This window comes from Salvia hispanica, chromosome 1, assembly GCF_029641045.1.
Source record: "Salvia hispanica isolate PSC_SH4W2 chromosome 1, Shi_PSC_v1, whole genome shotgun sequence".
Taxonomy (NCBI): domain Eukaryota; kingdom Viridiplantae; phylum Streptophyta; class Magnoliopsida; order Lamiales; family Lamiaceae; genus Salvia; species Salvia hispanica.
The window spans coordinates 1,084,700-1,109,547 of NC_142692.1; the positions used below are offsets into that span (position 1 = coordinate 1,084,700).

The following is a 24,848-nucleotide window of genomic DNA, read 5'->3' on the forward strand; positions in this document are numbered from 1 at the left end:
ATAAACCCAGGTAAAGTTCGTGATATTATTTGCCAATTTTAAAGTTTGTGGGAAAATCCCAACTTTTTGAAAAGTTTCGTGATATTAGATGCCAATATCCCTTTAAATTTCAGTTTCTTGTTGTCATAATTTCATCAAGTGAGCGTGTGCACAAACGCGGATACGGAATTATATCAAACACACGTATGACATACGTAAGAGATGATTTGAACTCCTAACTTATTAGCTGGTTCATAATTTTGAATCTAATGCATTAGAATATCTTAGTCATCTTTTTATACTGAGGTGAATCTTACTTTGCGTCATGAATGAGACGACATATGCCATCAATTGCTAAAACTATTAGTAATGGAGACGAGAGCAAGTTGGAACTTGGAAATTTTATCGTTAACTGAATCTTTTATGTCAACTAACTAACTGGCCACAAATTTTTTAATATGCCACTTAATAAGAAAAGTAGTCTATTTGATTTTAAAAACGATTGAATTTTAGACCTTAAAATGTCAATAGATGGAATATTAGTAAAAAACATAAAATTTGACTTGTTTATAAGTACAAGATTATAAATAAAGTAATTCGATTAAAACTAAAATAACTAATTCAAGCCAATTAATCACACTCAATAGCAAATCCAACCATGTACTATATTACTAGCACATTATAGAGAAAAATGAATAGATACAATTAATAATTTTTTTCCTTTATCCAAATAATAAAAGTAATTTTTTGTCTGATTTGCCCACTATATATTAAATTTAATATCAATATAGTAAAATTGTGTGTTTTATTAATATTTTTGAATTAATTATGACAGATAAAATGTTTGCATCAAACACCACACACAGTCACACAGTCGCGCTCAGTGTGAACCAAAAACCCAATATTTGCCCAATTTTCCTTCTCAATCCCCAAAATTTCTGAAATTACTATCAAATTGAGTAGAAATTATCAAGCTGGTAGGCTGGATCGAACGAAGAGCTGAGGTTTTTGACTCAAATCGAATTGTCTGATACGTTTTTCTCTTGAGATCTGAAATTCCGTGAATTAGAATCAAGTTGGATTGAGAAAAATTCATCCATTTCGTTTCCAATTACATTTTTTAGGTTTTCTGGATTTGGATAAGGAGGCGATGAGCTCCGCCATCAGATTCTTCTTCGTCTTCGTATTGTCGTTCGCGTTCTTCGTCGCCTCATCTCTGGGCAAGGTGATTCAATTGCTAACGAAACATTTCAACTTGATTTATGATTTGATTCATCATTGTTTTGTACATTGTTCAATTTGATTGCTATATACCACATATGTTGTTTCACTTATTTTTGATGTTGTGCAATGAGTGTTGATGATGATTTGCATTTTAGTCCTTTATGTGTGGATGGAAAAAGTCTTTAGATTTCTACTAGTGTGCATTTCCAAGATCTACTAGTGCAAATAGCATCTCTTGTATTTAGAGTTCTGATTTTTGGTGATGTCTTTATGTAATCTGCAGTATCAGGATGGTGAAGCTGTCACCTTATGGGTGAACAAGGTTGGGCCTTATAACAATCCTCAAGAAACCTACAACTATTACAGCCTCCCCTTTTGCCGCCCGAAGGGCAATCCGGGTCATAAATGGGGAGGGCTCGGCGAGGTCCTCGGAGGGAATGAGCTTATTGATAGTCAAATTGAAATAAAATTTAAGAGTAATATACTGTTAGTCTGCTATGGTGTTTCATTTCACTTTTTAATTTGTTTAGAATGTACTCTTTAGCTGATACATGCCCTGTTTATCTGTTCACAGGAGATGTGGCGAAAACTTCAATTTGTGAAATTGAACTGGAAGGAGCGAAGGTTAAACAGTTTAAGGATGCGATTGATAATTCTTACTGGTTTGAGTTTTTTATGGGTATGCCTGTCATGATAATTGCATCTAATACTGAAGAATTGTCTATTGCGCTTTCTTAAGTTCTGGTGCCTTTCTAACTTGAGTTTCTGTGTGCACTGACGGCTCATTTGATCAGATGATTTGCCATTATGGGGTACGCTCTTTGTATTTATATGAATTTTATATGCAAGGGACTATGCACAATTGTGAATGATTGGCCTATTCTTTCATGAAGGTTTTGTTGGTGAGACGCTCCCTGACAGAACCCATGATAATAGACACGTGCTTTTAACACACAAGAATCTTGTCATCCACTACAATGAGAACCAGGTAAACTTCAAATTTCATGTGTTTGAACCATGTAGCTGTAGCACAATTGAATACTGTAATCTTTACTCTTTCAACTGATTACTTTTTGTTGCAGATCATTCATATAAATCTTACCCAAGAAAACGCCAAGCCACTTGAAGAGGGTCGAGTACTGGAATTGACCTACTCTGTTAAATGGATTCCAACTAATATTTCGTTTGCACGCCGTTTTGATGTCTATTTGGACTATCCTTTCTTTGAGCACCAGGTGATTGCTTAAATCCGCAGGTTTTCCTGGGATGTTTCCTTTTGTACTTATTTGTTATTATCAGGATGTCAATGTCATTGGGCAATTCCACATTTTACTCCATATAAGAATCATCTCAAAAGATTGTGATAATAAGGGTTAAATCACAGTGAAGTTAATGTGAACTAGCGGTTCTCTGACTTTCTGAATAAAAACATTATTTCAGTCATCGCCTAATAGAAGAGTTCTGATTTGCAGATTCACTGGTTCTCTGTCTTCAATTCTTTTATGATGGTAATTTTCCTTACTGGGTTGGTCTCAATGATATTAATGCGCACTCTGCGGAACGACTATGCTAAATATGCCCGGGAAGATGATGATCTGGAGACACTGGTAATATTTTCTATTTGTCACGTCTTTCCATAGAAGTTCTGCACTAACAGCGTTTTGTAATAGAGTACAGTTCATGCAAGGCATGATTTGTTAGGAACCTGTAGGTGGTTATTTTTAATTGACAAACACAAGTCAAGTCATATACATTTTGATTTATAGGAACGGGATGCAAATGAAGAATCTGGTTGGAAACTTGTCCATGGCGATGTGTTTCGGCCTACCCAAAGTCTGGCTGTGCTTTCAGCTGTTGTCGGCACCGGTGCTCAGCTAGCAACACTTGTACTTCTTGTCATCATATTAGCAATTGTTGGAATGCTGTACATAGGGTATGTGAGTATCACATATAACTTGCTTCATTTTAGTGTGTTATAGCTTATAACGAAGCCAGCTGATTGTCTTAACCTGTTGAACCAAAATTATGCAAGGAAGGATCCTAATGATGAAATTTGCTTGCCTGTGACATTTTTTAGGAGGCTAAGCCTTGGAAATAGGGTCTTAGAAAAGCATTATTTATGTTTCGGAACTTCTGCGTAAATAGGATTCGGAATGAATAACATGGTTTTACATTTCATTACTTATGCACATATACAGTATCTTAACGTATTTGAAGTTCATCTTCTCTTTTAGATGGATTCTATTGCACGACTTCAAATTAGGTGCTAATTCTGTTAGTTTGTCCATTTTCTGTTCCTTAATGCCCTTTAGGAGCTCCTGGCCTGGTGCCCCAAAACATGTTCTCTCTTTGTAAGTACTTACCTGCTACGTTTTTGTGTGTCTTAGGAGAGGAGCAATTGTGACTACATTCATTGTATGTTACGCGTTTACGTCATTTATTGCTGGTTATGTGAGTGGTGGCATGTATTCCCGCCATGGTGGTATGTCATCGTTTCAACTTCTCCCTACCAAAAATAATCATTATCAAAGCTTGTTTGCCAATAACTTTACGTGACTAGCATATTTCTATGTTTGGTTATGTTAGGTAAAAGTTGGATAAAGTCAATGATCCTCACGGCATCGCTTTTCCCCTTCTTGTGTTTCGGCATTGGTCTGATATTGAACACTGTTGCCATATTCTATGGTTCTCTAGCGGCCATTCCCTTTGGTACCATGGTCGTTGTTTTTGTCATGTGGGCATTTATTTCATTTCCTCTAGCACTTCTCGGAACTGTTGTTGGAAGAAACTGGAGTGGGGCTCCAAACAACCCTTGCCGGGTGAAGACAATCCCTCGTCCAATTCCAGAGAAGAAGTGGTATCTCACCCCTTCTATCATCTCTCTCATGGGAGGTCTACTTCCCTTCGGAAGCATTTTCATCGAAATGTATTTTGTCTTTACTTCCTTCTGGAATTACAAGGTAAATCCACATCTTAGTACCTTTTTCCTTTCAGAATTGTGATGATTTTTTCTGTCTAGATTGATGATTATACTCTGCTATTTTAATCTATTTGCTCGGTTTTCTGTATCATCTTGTTTGGCTACATACCATTAGGCGTTTACACAACTCTGTCTATCTACTGCTGTAAACATCCTAATCCAGTTTACCACTGGCAGGTCTACTATGTGTACGGCTTCATGTTGCTCGTCTTTGTGATTCTGATCATTGTCACCGTCTGCGTAACAATTGTCGGGACATATTTCCTGCTGAACGCCGAGAACTATCACTGGCAGTGGACTTCATTCTTGTCAGCGGCATCCACTGCTCTCTACGTCTTCGTCTACTCCATATACTACTACTATGTTAAGACAAAGATGTCCGGTTTTTTCCAAACCAGCTTCTACTTCGGATACACGTTGATGTTCTGCCTCGGTCTAGGAATACTATGCGGTAAGTTCCCCTCTCCCGCACGCACAACAATGATCCTCGTTCGCTAATCAGCTCTCGTATTGCAGGCGCTGTCGGATATCTGGGCTCGAATCTGTTTGTCAGGAGAATCTACCGAAACATCAAGTGTGACTGAACTCCAGTTATATGCTGTCGTTTTACTCAAAAATTCGTTTACACGAAGCCGGAGACTCGTGAAAATTTAACTGTTGTGGAGGGAGGAGGAAGTTGGGAAATGTTATGCTGCAGGGAATGGAATGGGTAGTGGAGACTGAGAGTTCACTACTACAACAAAATGTTTGTAGCTTGTATAATTTTTGGTGGCAATGGCATAGGCCATTTTTACTACTCCCTCATTTCTATTAATATAGATTCTTGTTCAATGTGAACAAATTATGCTTGAGATCAGATGCCAATTCCAGAAAATATGGCACTATGATTCATCCAGTAGGGTTAGTACAAGAACATATATCTACATATATTAAAGCAGAATCCCTGACCATCTATTACACTTCATCTACATAAGTATACTGTGTATTACAATCTCAACACGTGGCGGCGTGCAGGCGCTGTCCGAGGTGGACGAGGTGCCAGGTCAGCGACACGAGGGTTAGAGCATTGAGGAAAGATGAATATGAGTTGAGCCTCTCAAGAGTCTGGCTCAATTGGATGATCTGAGACCTTGCTGCTGCTTCTTCACTAGCTGGAACTCTGCCGGCCGTCTCCGCGGCCGACTCCCCGGCCTTCCTGCTCGTCTCCACCGCTTGTCCGGTACCCTCTTCCTTCTCCTTCTTCATCCTTTCCACCATCACCTGCAATCATACAACCAATATCCAATCACACAAATTGCACAAATGAGTAGACGAACATGTAACCTAACTGAACCGACCGACCTTAGTCGCCTGAGGCTCGAGCCACCTCAAATTCACGAGGATCATCCCAAGCGCGGCCGCGAGGTTCAACCCTTGGAGCACCGGGGCCGGGCCCCTCCGCCCGGCCAAATGCCCCAACAGGGCCATCCCCACACCACACGCCATCCCCCGGAAATAAACCGGATAGAGCTTGCTCTGCACCACCGCAAACTGGCTCCGCGGCAGCGCCCCGGCCAGCACGTAGCTCGACGCAAACGTGATCCACACCCCCATCCCGTACGCCGCCGCGAACCCCATCAGATGCGCCACCCCGGCCGCGAACCCCACCCTCTCCCTCGGCGCCACGTAGTCCAACACATCCCCCGCCACCTCCCACGCATGCCTCAAAATCTCCCTCAGCTCCTTCCTCGCCGCCCCCGCCTTCTCCGCCACCTCACCCTTCACCTTCTCCTTAGACTCTTGCATTGCATCTCCGACTCTCCTCGCCTTCTCCGCCACCTCCTCCTTCACCTCATTCGCGGAATCTTTCACCTTCTCCTTAGATTCTCGAATTTTGCCTCTGGCGGCCTCCTCCACGGAGGAGGCCGTCTCGGCTGCGGATTCCTTCGTCTTCTCGAAGGCCGAAGCGATCTTGTGCTTGCACTTCCCGTAGGCATCGCAGACGAGCTCCCGGGGGCTGAATTTGCGATCTTCTTGGCTTTCAACTAAATTTCCCAATTCATCACGAGCTACCTTCACTCCCTCCTTTACTTCCTCCTTCATATTCTCGTTCAATTTATCGGGAGGCGAGATGAGAACCTTGGTGTTGCCGTCGTCTTTCTCGTACTCGACCACCACAACTCGGTGGCCGTCTCTCACTATCACATTGTCATCGCTCGATTTGGGGTTTTGTGGAGTTGGGGTGAAGAACCCTGCGGTTACTAGTGAGGTTAAAACAAGACCTAATGCGAGAAAATTCATCATTGTTTTTTCGTGATTTTTGATTCTCGGAAACGAAAATTGTTGGAGGATGTATTATTGATTGAATGGGTATAAATTGGGAGGAAAGTTTGGGAGTTGGTTTATGAGGTGGTGGTACACGTGGCGTTGTGCATGTTGTTGGTAGAATCTACGAGTCGGTTTGTGGGTTATCCATTGCTGTCGGCGGCGGGAAAGCAGATGCATTGAGCTACCTTTGCTTTGCACGTGGTTCATTGCTTATTTGAGAATTGAGAAGATAAATCTTCGAATTTAAATAATTTCTCAGATTTTACTATAAGTAATTTAAAAAAATGCAACCTTTTTCAGGTATGGATTATTCCATTCGCCCCCTAATCAATATCACATTTTTTTTATTTATAAAATATGTTATATTTCTTTTTTAAAAAAGATTCTCTCATGCATATAAATATAATTTTTTTTTCATTTAACATAAAATAATAGTAATATCTTCTAAAATTTCAGGTCATTACCCAAATATGCTCTACTATGAACATAGGGATAGGGAGTAGTATTAAATTTCTAGAAAGGGATAGTATTGTTAAATGTATGTCGCCAATATATTTGGAAGAACATGGATCGAAATATTAATTTAGGTGTGGCCCAATTCCTATCTAGACAATACAGCTACCACTATCAAACAGCTCTTGTCCCTTTCGTTAGTTTCTCCCAAAATCAGATCTTTTCAACTGGGCCACCTCAAGAATCAGTCTTTATTAGGTAAGAATGTCATATTTTGCCAAATTTCCCTTAATAGGCAGCATTGAATTGGGAGTGGCTATGATGACAGTAAAATTTTGATATTGGCCGTACTTAAATGTTCATTCGAATTAAATTAATGGTGAACTGTGAAGCTAGTAAGAATTGAGCAGGACGAAATTTGAATCACTCTTCAAATTAAATGGTATTCTTACTAGTATTAGATAAGAATGTCATATAAGTACTTACATGTCCATTTCACATCATGTTGTGTTTAAACTTTGCAGAATTCCAAGGTTTTGAGTCAATTTTCTCGTATGTCGACATCGTTTTTGCTGGGTCCCCCACACCCCTCACTGAGTGGGCCCTATGACTCTGATGCCCACCCCATCCCTTTCATCCCCACTCCTATCGCGACCAGACAAATAAAAGATCTGGTTTTTATTTACTTGCTCCCTTTCTCTGTGTCTCTGATTCTCTCCATATTCCCATCTCTTCAAATCTGCCTCTTTCTTCTTGGTGATACAAAAAGGTTGGTTCTTTACTCTTGGTTGGTAGGAATTTCATCGTATTTGTATTCTCTCTGCCTTGTTAATACTGTATTCCGCCTCTGACTTTTATCTGGGCCTTATGTATGTATTTAACATCACTTCACCTCTCTCACTGAAAAGCTGAGACCTTGCAAACTCTCATTTTGAAAAATGGGATTTTCAATGTTTTGTGAATTTCTGCAGTCAAAATCTTATCTTGTTAATGAAATGATGATTGTTGGATCTTGAGAGTTTTGTTGATGCTTGGAGCTGGCTTTGAATGTTTTGAGGTTTTGGTTGATTTGTTCTTTATTTTCTCCTCTCAGATCTATGCTGTTCACTTTTCAAGAATCTCATCTTGTTTGTTAAGTCTTTTGTGTCCAACTTATGAAGTGGAAAATGAGGAGCTTTGATGCTGGTGTTTTCTTGTGAAATTAAGTTTCTTGAAGGAATTATACAGTTCTTGTTAGAGTTCTTGTTTGAGATAGATTGAAATTGGATTGAAATTGATTGGTTGGTTGTGTTTTTGTATACTACTCCACTACTACTGTGTTGCATTAACTTGAATAATTATCCCCAACTAGTTTTGATTCTATTAGAAAGAAGACTGATGAATGACCTTCAAGTAACAAACTTTCTTGTTTTTATGCTGTTGGAGATGTCTTTTGCTTACATAGAAATTGATGCACTTTTGCAGGAATGGAGCTTTTTGCTTGATTCTTTAGTTGCTGCATAGAGACATATGGCTGGCCTACATGAGGAGAGGATGGGTGCAAATGCGTCTCCGGAAGCCTTGAAGAGGCTGTTTTCACTGCCAAGACTGTCGAGCGAACAAGGGTTTGAATCAGCGGATAGTGAGAGCAGGCACGGGTCGACTCTGGCCTTCGAGAGTAGCTTGAAATGCCACGAGACCGATCTGCAATCATCGTCCGTTGAATTTGGCTCTACACGGGTGAAGAGTGAGATTACCACAGAGACACATTTAACTCCCGGGAATCGGAGTCTTGAAAGGGGGATGGTGAAGAAGAAACAGAGGTGTCGTGTGGTTGGTGGTGAGGACGGGTTGAGCACGAATACGGTGGTGCAAGATTCCCAACACGGGACTGAATCTTCGTGTTCGAACTCTTTACCTGTCGTGGTTCCTGTTTCCTACCAAAGCTATCAGGAGACCTCGAAGGATGCTTACTTGTTTAGGAATTGTGGGAGCTCGATGGATAGTTCGAACTTTGATCGCAGCCCGGAAGAGCAGGTAACTGCCAGTTCTGAATCGGGCGTATCTGCTCGGATAGCGAGTAAGGCTAGAAGAAACTCGAATGCTAGGAATAGTATGAAGATTATGTGGTTGGGAGGGAATCATTCTTCATCGATGATCAAGCGAGAGAGCAGGGATCTCGAGGAAGCAACTCCCGAAGAAGGACAAGTTCTGAAACATAGTGACGACGTGAGGTGCGTCTCGAGAGAAAGAACGATGAGGTGTGAGATGTCAGGGGATGGCAAATCGCTAGAGACGGGCTCTGAGGTGATGAACAAGTGCAAGGACGAGTTTTGGGTGAACGAATCTGCAGATTCGTCGATGGTGAAACGCTGTAAGAAATCCGTGATAGGCGATGATAAGGCTATTGCTGGATTTGATCTCAACAAAGACTTAAACTCGAATGAGCAGGACGACTGTGTTCAGCCGGTTTTGCCTTGTGTCTCGTCTCACAGTGTGATACGCGTAGTAGCAAAAGCCGGAATACCTAGTGGCAGACGGCCTATGTTTCCTTTGGAATTCGAAGGCGGCCTATGCTGGAAGGGTGCTTCCAAAACAAGCGCTTTTCGTTCCACAAAGAATTCAGATGGAAGAAGATGCTCCACGATTCACGGGACAAAAGACCTTGAAGGCTTCAAAGGCATCGACCTCAACGTTGCTGTTGAAGAAGATATTCCTGCCTACGGGACTCCAACCGAGCAAGCCAAGAGCCCTTTGATCGATCTCAATTGCCTCTACGAGTCCGCTGAAGAGCTTTCTCAACCTAAACTGGAAAAATCACCGTTGGTAGACTTGAACTTGGACACGGAGAGGTCCAGCAACGACCACTGGCTCGACCACAAGAATGTTGAGTTCCCAAATTTCAGCAAAAGAGACGTTTATTTATCCGACTTGAGTAGTATACGTCGTATACACAACACTGGCCATTCCCTAAAGGCTTTGCCTCAATATCTCCAGCAAATGGAGCTCGTACCACGACATATCCTACCAACCACGAGCTATTTCCACGAACATGGAATTTTCCCAGGAGCATACAACGCCCCTCATACTGGCCAGTTTGTCCATAAGCAGAGCACCAGTAGCAAGATGGCCGCGTTTGCCCCAAAACTCGAGGCCAAGACCAAAGAGCTCTTGTCAACAAATGGGAGCAAGAGTGAGGGGCTTATGTATTTCCCCTTTCTCTCTAACGAACGTATGATGCATCAAGACGCTTGGTATGCGGCCTCTTTGAAAAGGAAGGAGCCCCCCGAGGGAGGGCTCGACTGCTTCCACCTCGGCTACAAACAGCTAACTTAGTTCCTTCTTACACAGGGATCCAACCATCAAGACTTTGCTCAGCTATGTCTACTAACTTTCATATTCCACAAATATTTTGCCCTTTCACACTGCTTCTCAACTTGTGTATAACTGTAGAAATTAGAATACATTGAGATATCTTCAAGATTCTTGATTTTTGCCTACCAAATTCATAGCTTTGTGACATGCTTTCAAACATGTGCACTTCTCAATGTCTCATGCCTTTAACAATTGCTTCCGTTGTGAGAGTTGCTCCGGCCTGTTTAAGATTGCTTTCTTGGGATAGTTTAGTAGTCGATTTTTCGTAGCGGGCTTGTTGGTTCGTGACTAGAGAACCCGAGACCAGGTCACTATAGCCGGCTCGGATCCTACCCTTGTGAAGCTTCTGATAACTTAGATGAGAAAAGTTGAATATGCACATATTCTTGAATCGAATAGCATAGTATTTTTTGGCCTTTTTATGACATTGGTGAACAATCTTGAGAGATGTGGTAGAAAAATAAGGTGATTAGTAGTGAACTGTAAATTTTCCATTTTTATTTGATTTTCAAGAAAATATATTATGCAGAAAAAAATTGTAGCAATAAACATGTGCAGTTTTTCTGTCTTATTATTTCTATCTGACAACCTGCAAAAACAGATGTCAGAAATCTTCATTGTATTTTGTTTTCTTTCTTTATTTTCTTGTAAAATGAACCCTTACTTGAAAAGGGGAGTCCAAAAGCTGGCATTATCAGCTCCTATCTCAAATCTACTACTATGAAACAACACAAAATACAAAGCATACATTCTTCTCCTTTTAAAATTACTCTATTTTAGATTGCTGCCATACTAACTGTGTCTGAGAGAGATGGGACACTAAAAGAAACTTAAATTATTTTGAGGTGAAAGTATTTTTCACTACCAATTTGACATTTTTAAAATCAAAGTTAACATAATATTGATTTCATATAGTCACACTACACTTGAATATACTCCATAGAGGAAACAACAACATTACTTTCTAAGTAAATACATTATTTTATTTATTCAAGGAATTCTATTTCATCTCGTATTTCAAATACAGACCCCCAACCCTAAACCCTAATTTAAGAATCTTGCCGTTAAAGATTCTCAATCACACAAGAGTGGCAATCTTGATTGGGATACGAGACGAAACGTCATTTTGGGCAGAACAACTCGTCCTAAGATGCGGTGCAAATCAAACCCCCCATTGGCACGATAAAGCTTGCAGCCAGGCGCGGCTAAACAACAGTTGCAAACTGGCGCGAGTTTCTCAACACCAGACGATGGGCAGGTCATGTAACCAACATCGATTATGCAATATAAAGGGCAAGCTTTTACATTTCCACATTCCACATTTGATGCCACTAACACAATAGTATCAATGAAGTGTGTAAGAGCGTGTGACAAATTGGACTAAATAGTGCAATAAAGAAAAATTCTAAATAATCTGGATTGGAGAAATTGCAAACTCAAGAACCGCGGTTCACTAAAACATTTACGGTGAAATTTAGTGAAAAAACGTCAAAAAGAAGAAAAATAGTATACTCGTCTAATAAATAAAACAAGAAAAGAACAAATGCAGAGTGTGTTAGACCGGGCTAGTAATATGTCTGAGCCTTAAAAATGTGGTCTAGCCCAGTTAAGCCCCAAGCCCGAGGGGTAAAGGGTGAACTTGGACAAAGTCTGGTCCGAACCTAAACTCACAAATCAAAAATATTGCTAGGATTATTTTGACACATTTGTATGAAAGACATTGTCATATACTATTTCTTACCGATCAAGAAGAGTGCCCAAAAGCAAACTTTGATGGTAGTTTTAGTAGCCATACTTCCTCAATTAGTCAATTGGCAATTGCTATGCATAAAATTTTGTATTAGTTGCAATTAGTTTGGGTATTTATATCCAAAAAACTAATTAAATTATTGATAGTCTAAAAAGAAAGCTACCATCATACAATAATGATGTTACTACACAATAGTAGTATTAAATTACTCTATGAAATACTACTATAAGCTATATGGTGGAAATAAAATTGTGAGAGAAATTGATTGCCCCAGTTATGAACTGAATAGTTGTGACCTAGTCAAAAATGATTTTTTTTCAAGATTCCAGATTTTATCTATTGAGCTAAATAGTTATTATAAAGTCAAGATTTATATATGGCCTAGTTTATAGCTTTGCAAATGGAGCTTCTATCACTATTTTACTTGACTTAATAATTATAATTCTATGAATGCCAAAAACACGAGGTCGTCGTGTTCTAGTGGTGGGAGTCGATCTTAAGTAACTGATTGTGGGGTGAATTTTAAATTTTTTAGGGATATTTTTATTGATTTTTTTTAAATTTTTTTTTAAAGAAATTATATGTTAAATATCATTAGTATGAATTGCAGTTTTAATACAAACTGTTAGGTAGAGATTTAGAAAAACAGGTTGCTAAAATTACGTGTCTTTATGTTTTATTTTCTTCGTTTTATAATTGTTCTTTCTTGATTAAGGTATTATAAATTCTACTTATTTAGTTTTATAATGTTATTTCTTTTTGGTTTTATAGTTGATATCTTTTAACCAATATAATCTCCTTTTAATTGCATAAAAATAAGCTTTTGAATATTTTTATCATTTACATCATTATATTAACTACTTTATATTTTATTGTGTGAAATACTAGCAATAAAACTGAAAACAAATACCATCAAATATTATGTGCAATGGTAACAATAAAAAAATAAAAGCAAATTCTATCATATAAATTGGTAATTAAAATTTTTAAAAAGACATTCTCCACAATAGCAGCACTTTTATTGATGTGAAAAATTTAAGTTCATAGAAAAATAGATACGTGAATAGCGTATACATGTGTAGGGATTTCAGAATGACTTGAAATTCACACGTACTTGAAATTTGCACGCCACCTAAATCATTTAGTGACAAAATTATGTTGGAGTTGCTGGCACTTTCAGAATAACTTGAAATTTGCACAGTACTTGAAATTTGCACGCCACCTGAATCATTTAGTGACGGAATTATCCATGTCGGTGTTTGTGTGCTTTTGTTTGATCATAGGTTGTTGGGTAGTTTAATTAAAATTATAAATTCTGTACAACTTTGAGGAATATGGTTTTCAGAATTTCGGTGCATTCCATGCAGATATTGAGGAATCCCGCGAGTTCAAAGTGAAAGAATCTCTCTCCATGCTAAAAAACACCCTCGAATGGAGAAAGGATTTCGGCGTGGACGAGCAACTCAAGGAGTATTTGGGTGACAAGCTGCTCAAATGGAGAAAGGATTTTGGCATTGGAACCGAAGGTGATGTACAGAATGTCAAAATCTATGCCAAGTAAAGGGTAAAAAAGTAAGTAAACCTTGTAAAAAAACCCTAAATGTTTTAATCTTCAACATTCCTTATTGCCTTCTCGGGGAAAGATCCTCTGCTGTGCACAGCAGAGGGCTGTGTTTAAAACACAACGTTAAAGTTTTGAGTTTCACCCATATTCCACAAATGGTAAATTCGTGACTGCCAAAATTTAGGATACAAATGATAATTGTAGAAACCTTCCCGAAGTATAAGAAGTATAGAATATATTCCGAAGTATGGGTAAAAAAGATAAGTAAACTACCTCAAAAACCCTAAATGTTTCCAATTTCAATCAATATTATTTATAAACGAAATAAAATAATCTTTTATCTACCCCCAATCGATGTCGCCATCTCAGCAGAACTAAATATAGTAGTATTAGTTAATAGATCTGTAGTTTCGATGCCTTCAGAAATTTACTGTACTAGACTTTGTTTATCATTTTAATATGGAATTTAATATGTATCCACATGCTATATTTATTGTGATTAAAATAAAATTACTTATGGACTAGTGGAGTTGTATCTAAAATTAATTTGTTTTGAATAAGTTAACTAAAGGTAATTTGTTTAGGAGTATTTTATGGTAAAATTGTAAAAGTCTAAGTTGTTGATTTGGCAGAATGAAAATTAGATTTGGCATTCAATCAATATTATTTATAAGTGAAATAAAATAATCTTTTATCTACCCCAATTGATGGAGAAAATATTCAGTGGTCCTTCCACACTAAAGTGTCATAATGAGGTGGTGTACTCAACCATTTAATTTTTAACAAATGGAAAAGTAAATGACTAGACATGCCAACTAATAGAGTTATTTTTAGAAGATATTTATTAAATCACTTTTATAGAATATTGCATAATCTTAAATTCTTAATTCTTAAAATATGAAAATTGTCAATATTTTTTCTTCTTATAGAATATATAAATATAATGACACACTTATGTAGTTATAATTTAATTTTCATTTTTATATTAAGTTACTAAGTAAATATATGACCTATTTAATGCATTAAATCTTACAAAATTTATTAAACCACTTTTACGTAATACTGTATAATTTTAAAATCTAAAAATTGCTAGCAATATTTTTTGCTCCTATGCATAAATATAATTACGTACTTAAATAGTTATAAGTTAGTTTTTAAATTCATATCAAGTTACTAAGTACATATAACTCTTTAAATGCAATACAAAAATAGAAAATTTAAATTATGATCATACTTTTTATTTGTGTGCATTTTCACTTACATATATATTTTTATGTATAAACATATAAGATAAAGAAAATTATAATCATAAAATTTAAATAATATTAACAAAGTATTGCACTCCGTGATTATACTACTTTTTTTTTTGCCAAAAGATAATGAATACATATAAAATATGATTATTATATATATAAGTATGTAGTGTATACATAGGAGGCAAAAAAATATTGATAATTTCAATATTAATAATTATGCATTATTTTATAAAAGTTATTTAATGCATATATTCTATAAAAGTGATTTAATGAATATCTTCCATAAATAATTCTATTAGTTGGCATGTCTAGTCATTTATTTTGACATTTGTCAAGAATTAAATGGTTGAGTACACCACCTTATCATGACACTTTGGTGTGGAAGGACCACTGAATATTTTCTCCAATTGATGCCACCGCCGACAACCTCTCATCCGCCGTCTCCGATGAGGAACTTAAGGCTTTTGACGTCGATTTTGTCAAAGTTTACTAAGCCATATAGCTGGCAGGGCTAAATGCTATTTCTTTGGTGGGTCTGATAGTGGATACGACAAAGAGGGCGAGAATGCACAAGAAAAATTGCAAGGAATTCGTGCAGCACGTGAAGCTGACTGGGGATATGTTGGAGCTGCTTGCACTTTCAGAATGGTTTGAAATTCGCACGGTACTTGAAATTCGCACGGTGTTGTCAATTAGGTAAAACTAAAATCACGGTGTTAGGTCACTTTTTCGGTGTAGTGGGGAATCGTATCGAAGAGAAAGGGTGAAGCAGTGTGTATTGGTAAAAAAGATGAAACTAAAGCCACGGAATTAATGCTATAGTCCATTCATTATCATCTGTCCTAAAAGCATTGACAAGATATAAATTATTCACTCGGTTACCACTCAAATCAAACATAAAAAATACTATTCACCACTCAAATTCAAAGATAAAATTATTCACTTGGTTCCCACTCAAAAACACGGAATCTTTTAATGAGAAAAAAACTCCGTATTTAAATCTGTTAATAGTACTAGTAATATTTATAACTAACCATACGTATTTTGTTTTATTGTGTAGAGAACAAATGAGAGTATAAATAGTAAATTATCTGATAGTGAACACGACAAAGAGAGCGCCGCGAATGCACAAGAAAAATTGGAAGAAATTCACACAACACGTGAAGCTAATCGGGGATATGTTGGAGCTGCTTGCACTTTCAGAATGGCTGAAAATTCGCACGTACTTGAAATTTGCACGCCACCTAAATCATTTCAGGGTAAAAGACAACTTACTATTTTTGGATTTGTTTTTAATTTCCTAACTTTTGTTTTAATTCCATTTAAATGCCTAAGATTTTTTAAGCGTTTGTTTGAACTTTGACTGTTGTTGTTCCTGTCCGAAGGAAGAAAATGGGGATATAGATATACAAAAAGATATAGAGATAGAAGAAGATATAATGATACAATGTAATTAAGAACCTTTTCTTACTAAACCACTACGGCAACTTAGTGATATTGATTTGTGTTTGTTGTATGGATCGATGAAGAGAATACGATGACGAGCCCTCAGCATATGCCGGCTACTGAATTAAATCACAGCAGAACTAAATATAGTAGTATTAGTTAATGGATCTTTTGGATCTATAGTTCGATGCCTTCATAAATTTATTGTACTAGACTGTGTTTATCATTTTAATATGGAATTTGATATGTATCCACATGCTATATTTATTGTGATTTATAATAAAATTACCTTTGTACTAGTGGAGTAGTATCTAAAATTAAATTGTTTTGAAAAATTTAATTAAGGGTAATTTGTTTAGGAGTATTTTGTGGTAAATTGTAAAAAGTCTAAGTTGTTGATTTGGCATAATAAAAATTAGATCTGGCATTCAATTAATATTATTTATAAACGAAATAAAATAATCTTTTATCTTCCCCCAATCAATGCCGCCTACGACAAACTCTCATCCGCCATCTCCGATGAGGAACTTAAGGCTTTTGACGTCGATTTCGTCAAAGTTTACCAAGCCACATAGCTGGCGGGGCTAAATGCAATTTCTTTAGTGGGTCTGATAGTGGATACGACAAAGAGTGCACGAATGCACAAGAAAAATTGTAAGGAATTCGCACAGCACGTGAAGCTGATCGGGGATATATTAGAGCTGCTTGCACTTTCAGAATGACTTGAAATTCGCACGGTACTTATTCTGTGTATGCTCAACTTATTAGTAAAATATTAAACTAGAAGAATCAACCCTAGAGATAATAAACGTAAAGTAAAAGTAAAAGTAAAAAAACAATATGTTTAATTTATGGTAAAAAGTAAAAAGGAAAAAAACAATGAAATATTAGGTCTTTTTTCTTTGAGTCGAGCCGTAATCATAATTAATAGCCCTATCCACGACCTTTTAATTAAACAACAATAATCAACGGTATTAGAGTGGCAATTACCTGGATCTTCATAATATTAATGAGACCAACTAGGGGTATGTTAGCAGTGCTCCTATGTCGAGCAATGCCGCCATTGAAGAAAACTAAAACTCTGATCAAGAAGTAGCCAAAGAGTAGCAAGCTGTCATGATTCTGCAATATTGACGTTGGAAAATATGATGAGCACCAATCTCGCTGAGATTATTTGTTACCATGTTGAGTTAATTTCTTACCATATTCCTTTTCCATTGGACGATCTTAATTGATTTTGACAGCTAGATTTTGGTCCCTTTAACCTAGCAATTCTAGCTATAAATATGAGACTTGTAATACTCCTTCATGATTGAAAATCGAAATAAAAATTCAGATCATATTTTGCCTTCTTTCTCTCAATGAATGTGTACAACTTATCTTTCTTGGTATCAGAGTGCTAGGTTCCAAACCTAGCCTCTGTTACCTCTCCTTTCTTTTTCTCCCCTGTATCTTTTTTTTTGCTTGGCAATGGCAGACAACAATGATATATCAAATACCACTCCTACTTCACCTATTTTCCTTCATAATCACTCTATATCATCCAAACTTTCAGATGTAAATTATTTGTCATGGAAGCAACAGATTTTTAGCCACAGTTAGAGGCTACGGGCTTGAGGGATTTCTCACGGGAGATTATGTAGTTCCTCCTAAAATGATTCAAGTTGAAGGTTCCTCGCAAAGCACGCTCAACCCTAAGTTTGTGACTTGGCATCGCCAAGATCAGTTGTTATCTGCGTGGATTCAATCGTCTCTTTCAGAGAGCACTATGGTACTAGTTGTTGGCCTAAACTCCAGTCAAGAGGTATGGAAGGCCATAGAGACTAGCTTTGGCAGCCAATCCAAAGCTAAAATAATGCAATACAAGCTGCAATTACAGACTATGAAGAAAGATGCATTGCCGATGAGTGTGTACTTGAGCAAGGTAAAGATATGTTGTGACTTACTCGGATCTGCAGGATGTAAAATCCCTGAAGAGGACCACATTCTTCACATTCTTGGAGGTCTAGGTTCGGAGTATGATCCTGTTGTGGTGGCGATTACATCCAAACCTGATGTATGTTCTGTAGCTGATGTTGGAGCTCTACTTCTTAGCTTCGAGTCAAGGCTTGAAAATTCGAAATCTAGTACTACATTCAACAGTGATGGATCTCAACCCACAGCTAATCTCCTACACTCTGGTGGGCAACCAAGAGATCAACCAAGAGGAAGTGGACATACTTATGCTAGAGGTGAACGAGGAAGAAGTGGATTTAGGAGAGGCAGAGGTGGCCGAGGCAGGTTTGGAGGCAATCGTTTGATCTGTCAATTATGTCAAAAGCCAGGCCACATGGCCGACAGGTGCTGGAACCGTTTTGAACACAATTTTTCTCCTCAAAGTGCTTCTGTGAGATCTCAAACTCTTCCACATCTCAGACCATATACTAAGCACAAACTCCAACCTCGTTCAGAGTCAGCAACTTTCCTTGGTTATAGTCTTTCCCACAAAGGATACAAAGCCCTCTTGTCCTCTGGAAAAGTTGTCATCACTCGCGACATTCTTTTTGATGAGTCTATTTTCCCTTTCCGTGAATATCCCATGAATAATCCTTCTCATGTTCCCAGTCCAATCTATGTTGATCCTCCTCCTCCTATCTATTCTACATTTCCCACTCCTTCAGACCCTCCCTCTTCTTTGGATCTTCCCACTACAGTAGACCCTCCCACTCCTTTAAATCCTCCAACTCCATCAAGCTCGAGTGGTACCAGCTCTCCTTCTCAGGCTATTGAGGTGCATTCTCCTATCCCTCTCACTACCGTTCCTTCCCCTCAATCTACTCACTCTACTTCTTCTAAATCCTCATCATCATCTTCTCCTAGCCTGCCATCTCCTCCTACTGTTTCCACTCACCATATGACGACGAGAAGTAAGGCAGGCATATTCAAGCCTCGTGCTCTCACTATTTCTTGCAGCAATGATCCATCTCTCACCATTCCGAAATCGGTCATTGTTGCACTGGCTATTAAATGTTGGAGGCTGGCAATGAATGCCGAGTATCTTGCTCTTTTACGCAACAAGACTTGGATTCTTACTTTTCTACCTCCGGGAAAGAACTTGATAGGTTGCACATGGGTATTCCGAATTAAGAAGGATTCAAGTGGCGAGATTGCTCAACACAAAGCTCGTCTCGTCGCCCAAGGTTTTTCACAAGAAGCCGGGTTTGATTACCATGAGACTTTTAGTCCTGTGGTAAAGCCCAATACTATTCGTGTTATTCTCACTTTGGCTGTATCTTTCGGATGGTCTGTTGTTCACTTGGATGTGAACAATGCTTTTCTACACAGTGATCTACATGAAGACATTTACATGCGCCAACCTCCTGGCTTTGAAAAGGGCCCTCCTGGTATGGTTTGTAAACTGAACAAGTCTATATACGGTCTCAAGCAAGCCTCTCGGTCGTGGTTTCTTGCTGTGCAGAAAGTCCTTCTCGGGTTTGGGTTTTCTCAATCACGAGCTGATACTTCTTTGTTCTACAGAATCCGTGGCAAGGAAGTTCTCTACCTATTGATTTATGTCGATGACATGCTCATTACTGGTAATGATGCCACTGCAATTCAGAAAGTCATCTCCGACCTCAACTCTCATTTTTCTCTCAAGAATCTTGGTGAAGTTTCACATTTTCTGGGCATTGAGGTCTCTAAAACTACTGATGGTTTGCTTCTTAGTCAGTCTGCATATATAAAAGATATTCTTGTCAAGTCTCAAATGCAGGATACTAAAGGTGCTGCTACCCCCATGATTTCCAGCTCTCAACTCAGTAAATCTGATGGCAGTCCTTTAGTTGATGGCAAACTCTATCGCAGCGCTGTCGGAAGCTTGCAATATGCTACCATCACACGACCAGAGATCAGCTTCGCTGTCAATAAAGTAAGCCAATATATGGCTTGTCCTCTAGATAATCATTGGAAGGCGGTGAAACGTATCTTGAGATACCTTGCAGGCACCATTGATCTTGGACTCCATATTCGGAAATCTGCCTTGGAGCTTACTGCCTTTTGTGATTCAGATTGGGCGGCTGATCTTGATGATCGACGCTCGGTTTCTGGTTACTGCGTCTATTTTGGGAAGAGTCTCATTTCTTGGTGCTCGAAGAAGCAATCTGTCGTTTCCCGCTCAAGCACCGAAGCTGAATACCGTAGTTTGGTCCAAGTAGTTTCTGAAGTAACCTGGTTGAGTTCTCTTCTACATGAACTCAGGATTAAGCTTCCTGCTCCTCCTATTGTTTGGGTTGACAATCTCAGTGCCATTTCCCTCGCATCAAATCCTGTTCTTCATGCTCGGACTAAGCATATTGAGCTTGATATTCACTTTGTTCGGGACAAAGTTGCAGCTGGTGCTGTTGATCTTCGACATGTTCCATCCATTGATCAAATTGCCGACATCTTCACAAAACCTCTATCGTTCCAATTCTTCTCCCGGCTTCGCAACAGACTTGGGGTCTGTTCTACATCCGCGATCGAATTGCGGGGGAGTGTTAGCAGTGCTCCTATGTCGAGCAATGCCGCCATTGAAGAAAACTAAAACTCTGATCAAGAAGTAGCCAAAGAGTAGCAAGCTGTCATGATTCTGCAATATTGACGTTGGAAAATATGATGAGCACCAATCTCGCTGAGATTATTTGTTACCATGTTGAGTTAATTTCTTACCATATTCCTTTTCCATTGGACGATCTTAATTGATTTTGACAGCTAGATTTTGGTCCCTTTAACCTAGCAATTCTAGCTATAAATATGAGACTTGTAATACTCCTTCATGATTGAAAATCAAAATAAAAATTCAGATCATATTTTGCCTTCTTTCTCTCAATGAATGTGTACAGCTTATCTTTCTGGGTATGAGGCCCATAATACGATCGATATCTTCCTGAGCTCTTTGAAACTTAGTACTTATCCTTTTCCCCATGACCACCAAATAAAGGTAGCTCTGATCGCGGTAACTTAATACGAGCTTCCTCGCCTGTATCAGAGCATTGTCCAGTTGAGCGAACACTTGCCGTGTATGGAGGACCTCCTATAAATTTGAAAGTTCGGGGTCTGCCAGCAGCCCGCGAATCAGCAGCAAATGCGCTGCAAATTCTTTGCAGTTCGCTTTATGATGCCGAGCTGCCTGTACTATATTAATTATTTGATCTATCACTGAGATCGCACTACCAATTAGTTGGATGACTGTGCCGGCAACTGCAAGAACTTCCGCCATAATTATGAGGGTGCAAAGTGTATTGAACGAACGATGAATTCATAGGATGTGTATGTATATAAAAAACACAAAGTTAGTTAGGCATATCAAGATGCTCGTTAAAAAAGACAAGAACAATTATTTACAACCAATTAGGGAAAGATTCTTTTTCGGCAATTGGTCTTGTGTCGTTTAAGGAAGGGGTCATCTTCCTTGGAACAGGGGGAGTAGTTGAATATTTTAATGAGAAAGGAGAAAATGATTATTTTATAAATATAGAAAGTGGATATCTAGAGTGAGATAGAACATTAATTTTTTTATATATCTATATGAGGGGAGTTTTGCATTAGTATTTTGAATTTCACCCGTATGCCACAAATGGTAAATGTGTGTGACTGCCAAAATTTAGGATACAAAGGTTAAATTAGGCAATCTACCTGATATGTAATCCTTAAATATCCTAAATTTTTGCAACATGTAATCCTTAAAGCGTATACTACAAAGTAAAGGGTAAAACATCCCACCTACACAACACACACACTCCATGTTCCCTCCAGACCTCACCTAAATCATGACCCCCAATCTCCCACCCCCCTGAAGACTCCGCGTTGCCACCGTTGAATTTGGGGGACTTACCCGGGGAGAACAATTTTTACGGAACGAAGGATATCGCTGTGTCTTCGGAATCGGATAATGATGAGTTTACTCCTGCATTTTTGGTCTCCCTGCTCTTGCCGAAGCAATTTAGGATTGTTGACTGGATTACATAGTGATTGTATCGGTGCTTGTGTGATTTTGTTTGATTACAGGTTGTTGGGTAGTTTAATTAAAATTTTAAATTCTGTACGACTTTGAGGAATATGGTTTTCAGTGCAGTTCTTTTCTGATATTGAGGAATCCCGCTCCCCAAAGACGACTGCAGTCTGCAGCGACGTCGTTTTACTTAAATTCCTCTGCGCCCGCGACTTTGAAGTGAAAGAATCCCTCTCCATGTTGAAAAACAAAGAATCCCCCTCCATGTTGAAAAACAAACACCCTCAAATGGAGAAAGGATTTCGGCGTGGACAAGATGCTCAAGGAGGATTTGAGCGACGATCTTGAAAAAGTGGTCTTTATGCACGGAGTCAACAAAGAGGGTCACCCCGTTTGCTACAATATTTATAGAGAGTTTCAAACAAGGAATTGTATGCAAAATGAATTTTCACATGAATATCCAAAAAAGAAATTCGCGCAGCACGTGAAGCTGATCGGGGATATGTTGGAGCTTGGCACTTTCAGAATGACTTGAAATTCGCGCGGTATTTGAAATTCGCACGCCACCTAAATCATTTTTGCGGTGAAAAAGACTATTTACTATTTTTAGATTTGTTTTTAATTTCCTAATTTTTGTTTTATTTCCATTTAAATGCCCATTTAAGTGACCGGAAATGGTCGAACGTGGCTTGAAAGTTATTTTCATGAAACTCTATCTTTTCATTTTAATCAGAATTCAAATTTAAATACTCCATATCACATACTATTACAAGTGTCCAATATTTCCAGAGTAATTGTATCGATGTCATTTTTTTAAAGGTGAATATTTAAGTTGGATAAGTGTAGACTTAATAATTTTTTTATAGATTAGAAACAATGATAATATTAAGAAGATATTAAATCGTACTAATTGTTGAAATTCGTATAAATCAACTCGATTTATGTGGTCTACAAAACTTGACTTTGTCAAATGAACATTAACAAAAACTATAGATTTGGTCATCTAGATCCTAAATTTCCTATCAATTTATTCAATATTGTGCTTCATTTTATTAGTATATGTGTCATTAAGTATTTAAAGAAATAAAAAAGAACATGAAAAAAAAAAATCTACACTAGACGTTCGTGAACATTTTGGTTTTCTCTTGCATTTCTCGAAAGGAAGATAACAACATTTCCTCTGCAAATTTCTAATATTCAGGTAATTCATCCAATCAATATATTTCCTTTAATCATACGTTCATTCTGAATTTATATTTACGGTTTGTTTAATCTCTTTCTTTACATCATGTGAATGAAATGCATCTGATCTTTATTAAAACATCATGATTTTATTCATTTCTTCATAAATCCAGCGGATAGAAATTGCCATAATTTTTGTAAAATTATTCATCATGAAAAAATTATCTAGGGAAAGGGACATGCAAAATCAAGAATGAACAAATATATTCCATTTTTACCAATGCATGTCACACGTGTTGAAAAATTTCGACTCTCGATATTTAACAGATTATCGAAAATTCTGCAATGGATCAAACGAGAGGGCATGGAAGCATTCAGATGCTGCTTAGCGCAGAACACGAGGCTCAACAGATTGTGGCGGATGCCAGAAACTGTAAGCCTTTTTTACTTTAAGAAAACATTTACGGTTGTAAAAAAAATATAATCTCACAATTGTCTGAATTCGAATTCGTGTTTCAGTGAAATTGGCACGGTTGAGGCAGGCTAAGGAGGAAGCGGATAGGGAAGTCGCCAAATACAAGGCCCAAATGGAAGCCGAGTACCAAAAGAGTCTTTCTGATGTAATCTATTTAAATTATATATTGTTGAATTTGAGTTCGAATATGAACACATTACACATTTTCACTCAAATAAAAGATATTACACGAGTTTATACTAGTCGTTTTTAGGACTATTTCATACGTTCACATTACTCTATCATGTGTTCAGTCTTCTGGGAGCTCGGATTTGACAGTGAAAAGGCTGGAGGTGGAGACAGCTGCGAAGATTAAAAGCTTGAAGGATATTGGAGGGAAAGTATCCCCCGAGGTTGTGAAAATGCTTCTCAAGCATATAATTGTTGTCAAATCTTGATGTGTGAGGATGAGGAGTTTTGATTGGAACTGTCTGAGATTATTTTTATTTCTTCATAAATTTGTAGTTTTGTTGAACTCTACTAGCTAAGCATAGGCTAGCAAATGCTGTGTTGGAATCATATCCAACAATAAATTTAGCTAAGTGTAGGATTTTTCAATACTTATGTCATGGTCTTTTGGTCCCTTATGAACTGCAATTCTAATTGAAATTTATCAAATATAGTAGTATAATATTTCTTATAATTTCAATTCATACATAGCCCATTTAAACTTCCATGTAAATAAAATGTTTCGGTAAATTATAAACTCCAAATTAAAGTTACAAAGAAATAAATCAAATAAACAAATGTTCTCTCTTCTCCACAACCTTAACTTTTATCTTTCATACGATAAGAGCATACACGACATCGATCCTCTAGCTCGCCCAAATCATAGACATGACACATGAGGAATGCATTACATCGTGTTTGG

At 37.9% G+C, this 24,848-nt stretch overlaps 4 protein-coding genes and 1 non-coding gene across 7 annotated transcripts; 4 read left to right on the top strand and 1 right to left on the bottom strand.

Moving 5' to 3' along the window:
- The first annotated feature begins 832 nt into the window (after window positions 1–832).
- On the top strand, window positions 833–5,034 carry LOC125222144 (transmembrane 9 superfamily member 1-like). 2 transcript variants are annotated; one of them, XM_048124620.2, is made up of 13 exons: window positions 833–1,004; window positions 1,104–1,204; window positions 1,487–1,679; window positions 1,778–1,882; window positions 1,998–2,015; window positions 2,097–2,191; window positions 2,286–2,438; window positions 2,676–2,810; window positions 2,970–3,136; window positions 3,591–3,685; window positions 3,790–4,163; window positions 4,361–4,634; window positions 4,700–5,034. In XM_048124620.2, exons 2-13 carry the CDS (start codon window positions 1,130–1,132, stop codon window positions 4,765–4,767), a joined length of 1,752 nt encoding a protein of 583 aa, XP_047980577.1. In that variant the 5' UTR covers window positions 833–1,004; window positions 1,104–1,129; the 3' UTR covers window positions 4,768–5,034. The 2 variants fall into 2 exon arrangements, with proteins under 2 accessions (XP_047980577.1, XP_047980576.1); XM_048124619.2 differs by having other exon boundaries at window positions 833–983.
- A 13-nt stretch (window positions 5,035–5,047) lies between these two features.
- Window positions 5,048–6,517, bottom strand: LOC125222146 (uncharacterized). The gene is made up of 2 exons (XM_048124621.2): window positions 5,525–6,517; window positions 5,048–5,443 (listed from the first exon to the last, which is right to left on the bottom strand). Exons 1-2 carry the CDS (start codon window positions 6,464–6,466, stop codon window positions 5,177–5,179), a joined length of 1,209 nt encoding a protein of 402 aa, XP_047980578.1. The 5' UTR covers window positions 6,467–6,517; the 3' UTR covers window positions 5,048–5,176.
- A 1,029-nt stretch (window positions 6,518–7,546) lies between these two features.
- LOC125217938 (uncharacterized) lies at window positions 7,547–10,470 on the top strand. Of its 2 annotated transcripts, none has more exons than XM_048119523.2 (2): window positions 7,547–7,712; window positions 8,408–10,470. In XM_048119523.2, the coding sequence occupies exon 2, from the start codon at window positions 8,453–8,455 to the stop codon at window positions 10,256–10,258; it is 1,806 nt and encodes a 601-aa protein (XP_047975480.1). In that variant the 5' UTR covers window positions 7,547–7,712; window positions 8,408–8,452; the 3' UTR covers window positions 10,259–10,470. The 2 variants fall into 2 exon arrangements, with proteins under 2 accessions (XP_047975480.1, XP_088921110.1); XM_089064984.1 differs by lacking the exon at window positions 7,547–7,712 and adding an exon at window positions 7,753–8,000.
- A 7,809-nt stretch (window positions 10,471–18,279) lies between these two features.
- LOC148933028 (small nucleolar RNA Z247) lies at window positions 18,280–18,415 on the top strand. Its single transcript, XR_016134826.1, has one exon. It is a non-coding gene; the product is annotated as a small nucleolar RNA Z247 (small nucleolar RNA).
- A 4,939-nt stretch (window positions 18,416–23,354) lies between these two features.
- On the top strand, window positions 23,355–24,595 carry LOC125218272 (V-type proton ATPase subunit G1-like). The gene is made up of 4 exons (XM_048119908.1): window positions 23,355–23,482; window positions 23,791–23,896; window positions 23,983–24,083; window positions 24,232–24,595. The coding sequence occupies exons 2-4, from the start codon at window positions 23,809–23,811 to the stop codon at window positions 24,373–24,375; spliced, it is 333 nt and encodes a 110-aa protein (XP_047975865.1). The 5' UTR covers window positions 23,355–23,482; window positions 23,791–23,808; the 3' UTR covers window positions 24,376–24,595.
- The last annotated feature ends 253 nt before the right edge of the window (window positions 24,596–24,848 follow it).

Bases quoted from the DNA above. Each gene is read 5' to 3' on its own strand.
- LOC125222144 (XM_048124620.2), top strand. From the start codon at position 1,130: ATGAGCTCCGCCATCAGATTCTTCTTCGTCTTCGTATTGTCGTTCGCG. The intron at 2,811-2,969 runs GTAATATTTTCT...TTTGATTTATAG, and splicing joins ATGATGATCTGGAGACACTG to GAACGGGATGCAAATGAAGA. The intron at 4,635-4,699 runs GTAAGTTCCCCT...CTCGTATTGCAG, and splicing joins CGGTCTAGGAATACTATGCG to GCGCTGTCGGATATCTGGGC.
- LOC125218272 (XM_048119908.1), top strand. From the start codon at position 23,809: ATGGATCAAACGAGAGGGCATGGAAGCATTCAGATGCTGCTTAGCGCA. The intron at 23,897-23,982 runs GTAAGCCTTTTT...TTCGTGTTTCAG, and splicing joins TGTGGCGGATGCCAGAAACT to TGAAATTGGCACGGTTGAGG. The intron at 24,084-24,231 runs GTAATCTATTTA...TCATGTGTTCAG, and splicing joins ACCAAAAGAGTCTTTCTGAT to TCTTCTGGGAGCTCGGATTT.
- LOC125222146 (XM_048124621.2), bottom strand. From the start codon at position 6,466: ATGATGAATTTTCTCGCATTAGGTCTTGTTTTAACCTCACTAGTAACC. The intron at 5,444-5,524 runs GTCGGTCGGTTC...GTATGATTGCAG, and splicing joins TCGAGCCTCAGGCGACTAAG to GTGATGGTGGAAAGGATGAA.
- LOC125217938 (XM_048119523.2), top strand. From the start codon at position 8,453: ATGGCTGGCCTACATGAGGAGAGGATGGGTGCAAATGCGTCTCCGGAA.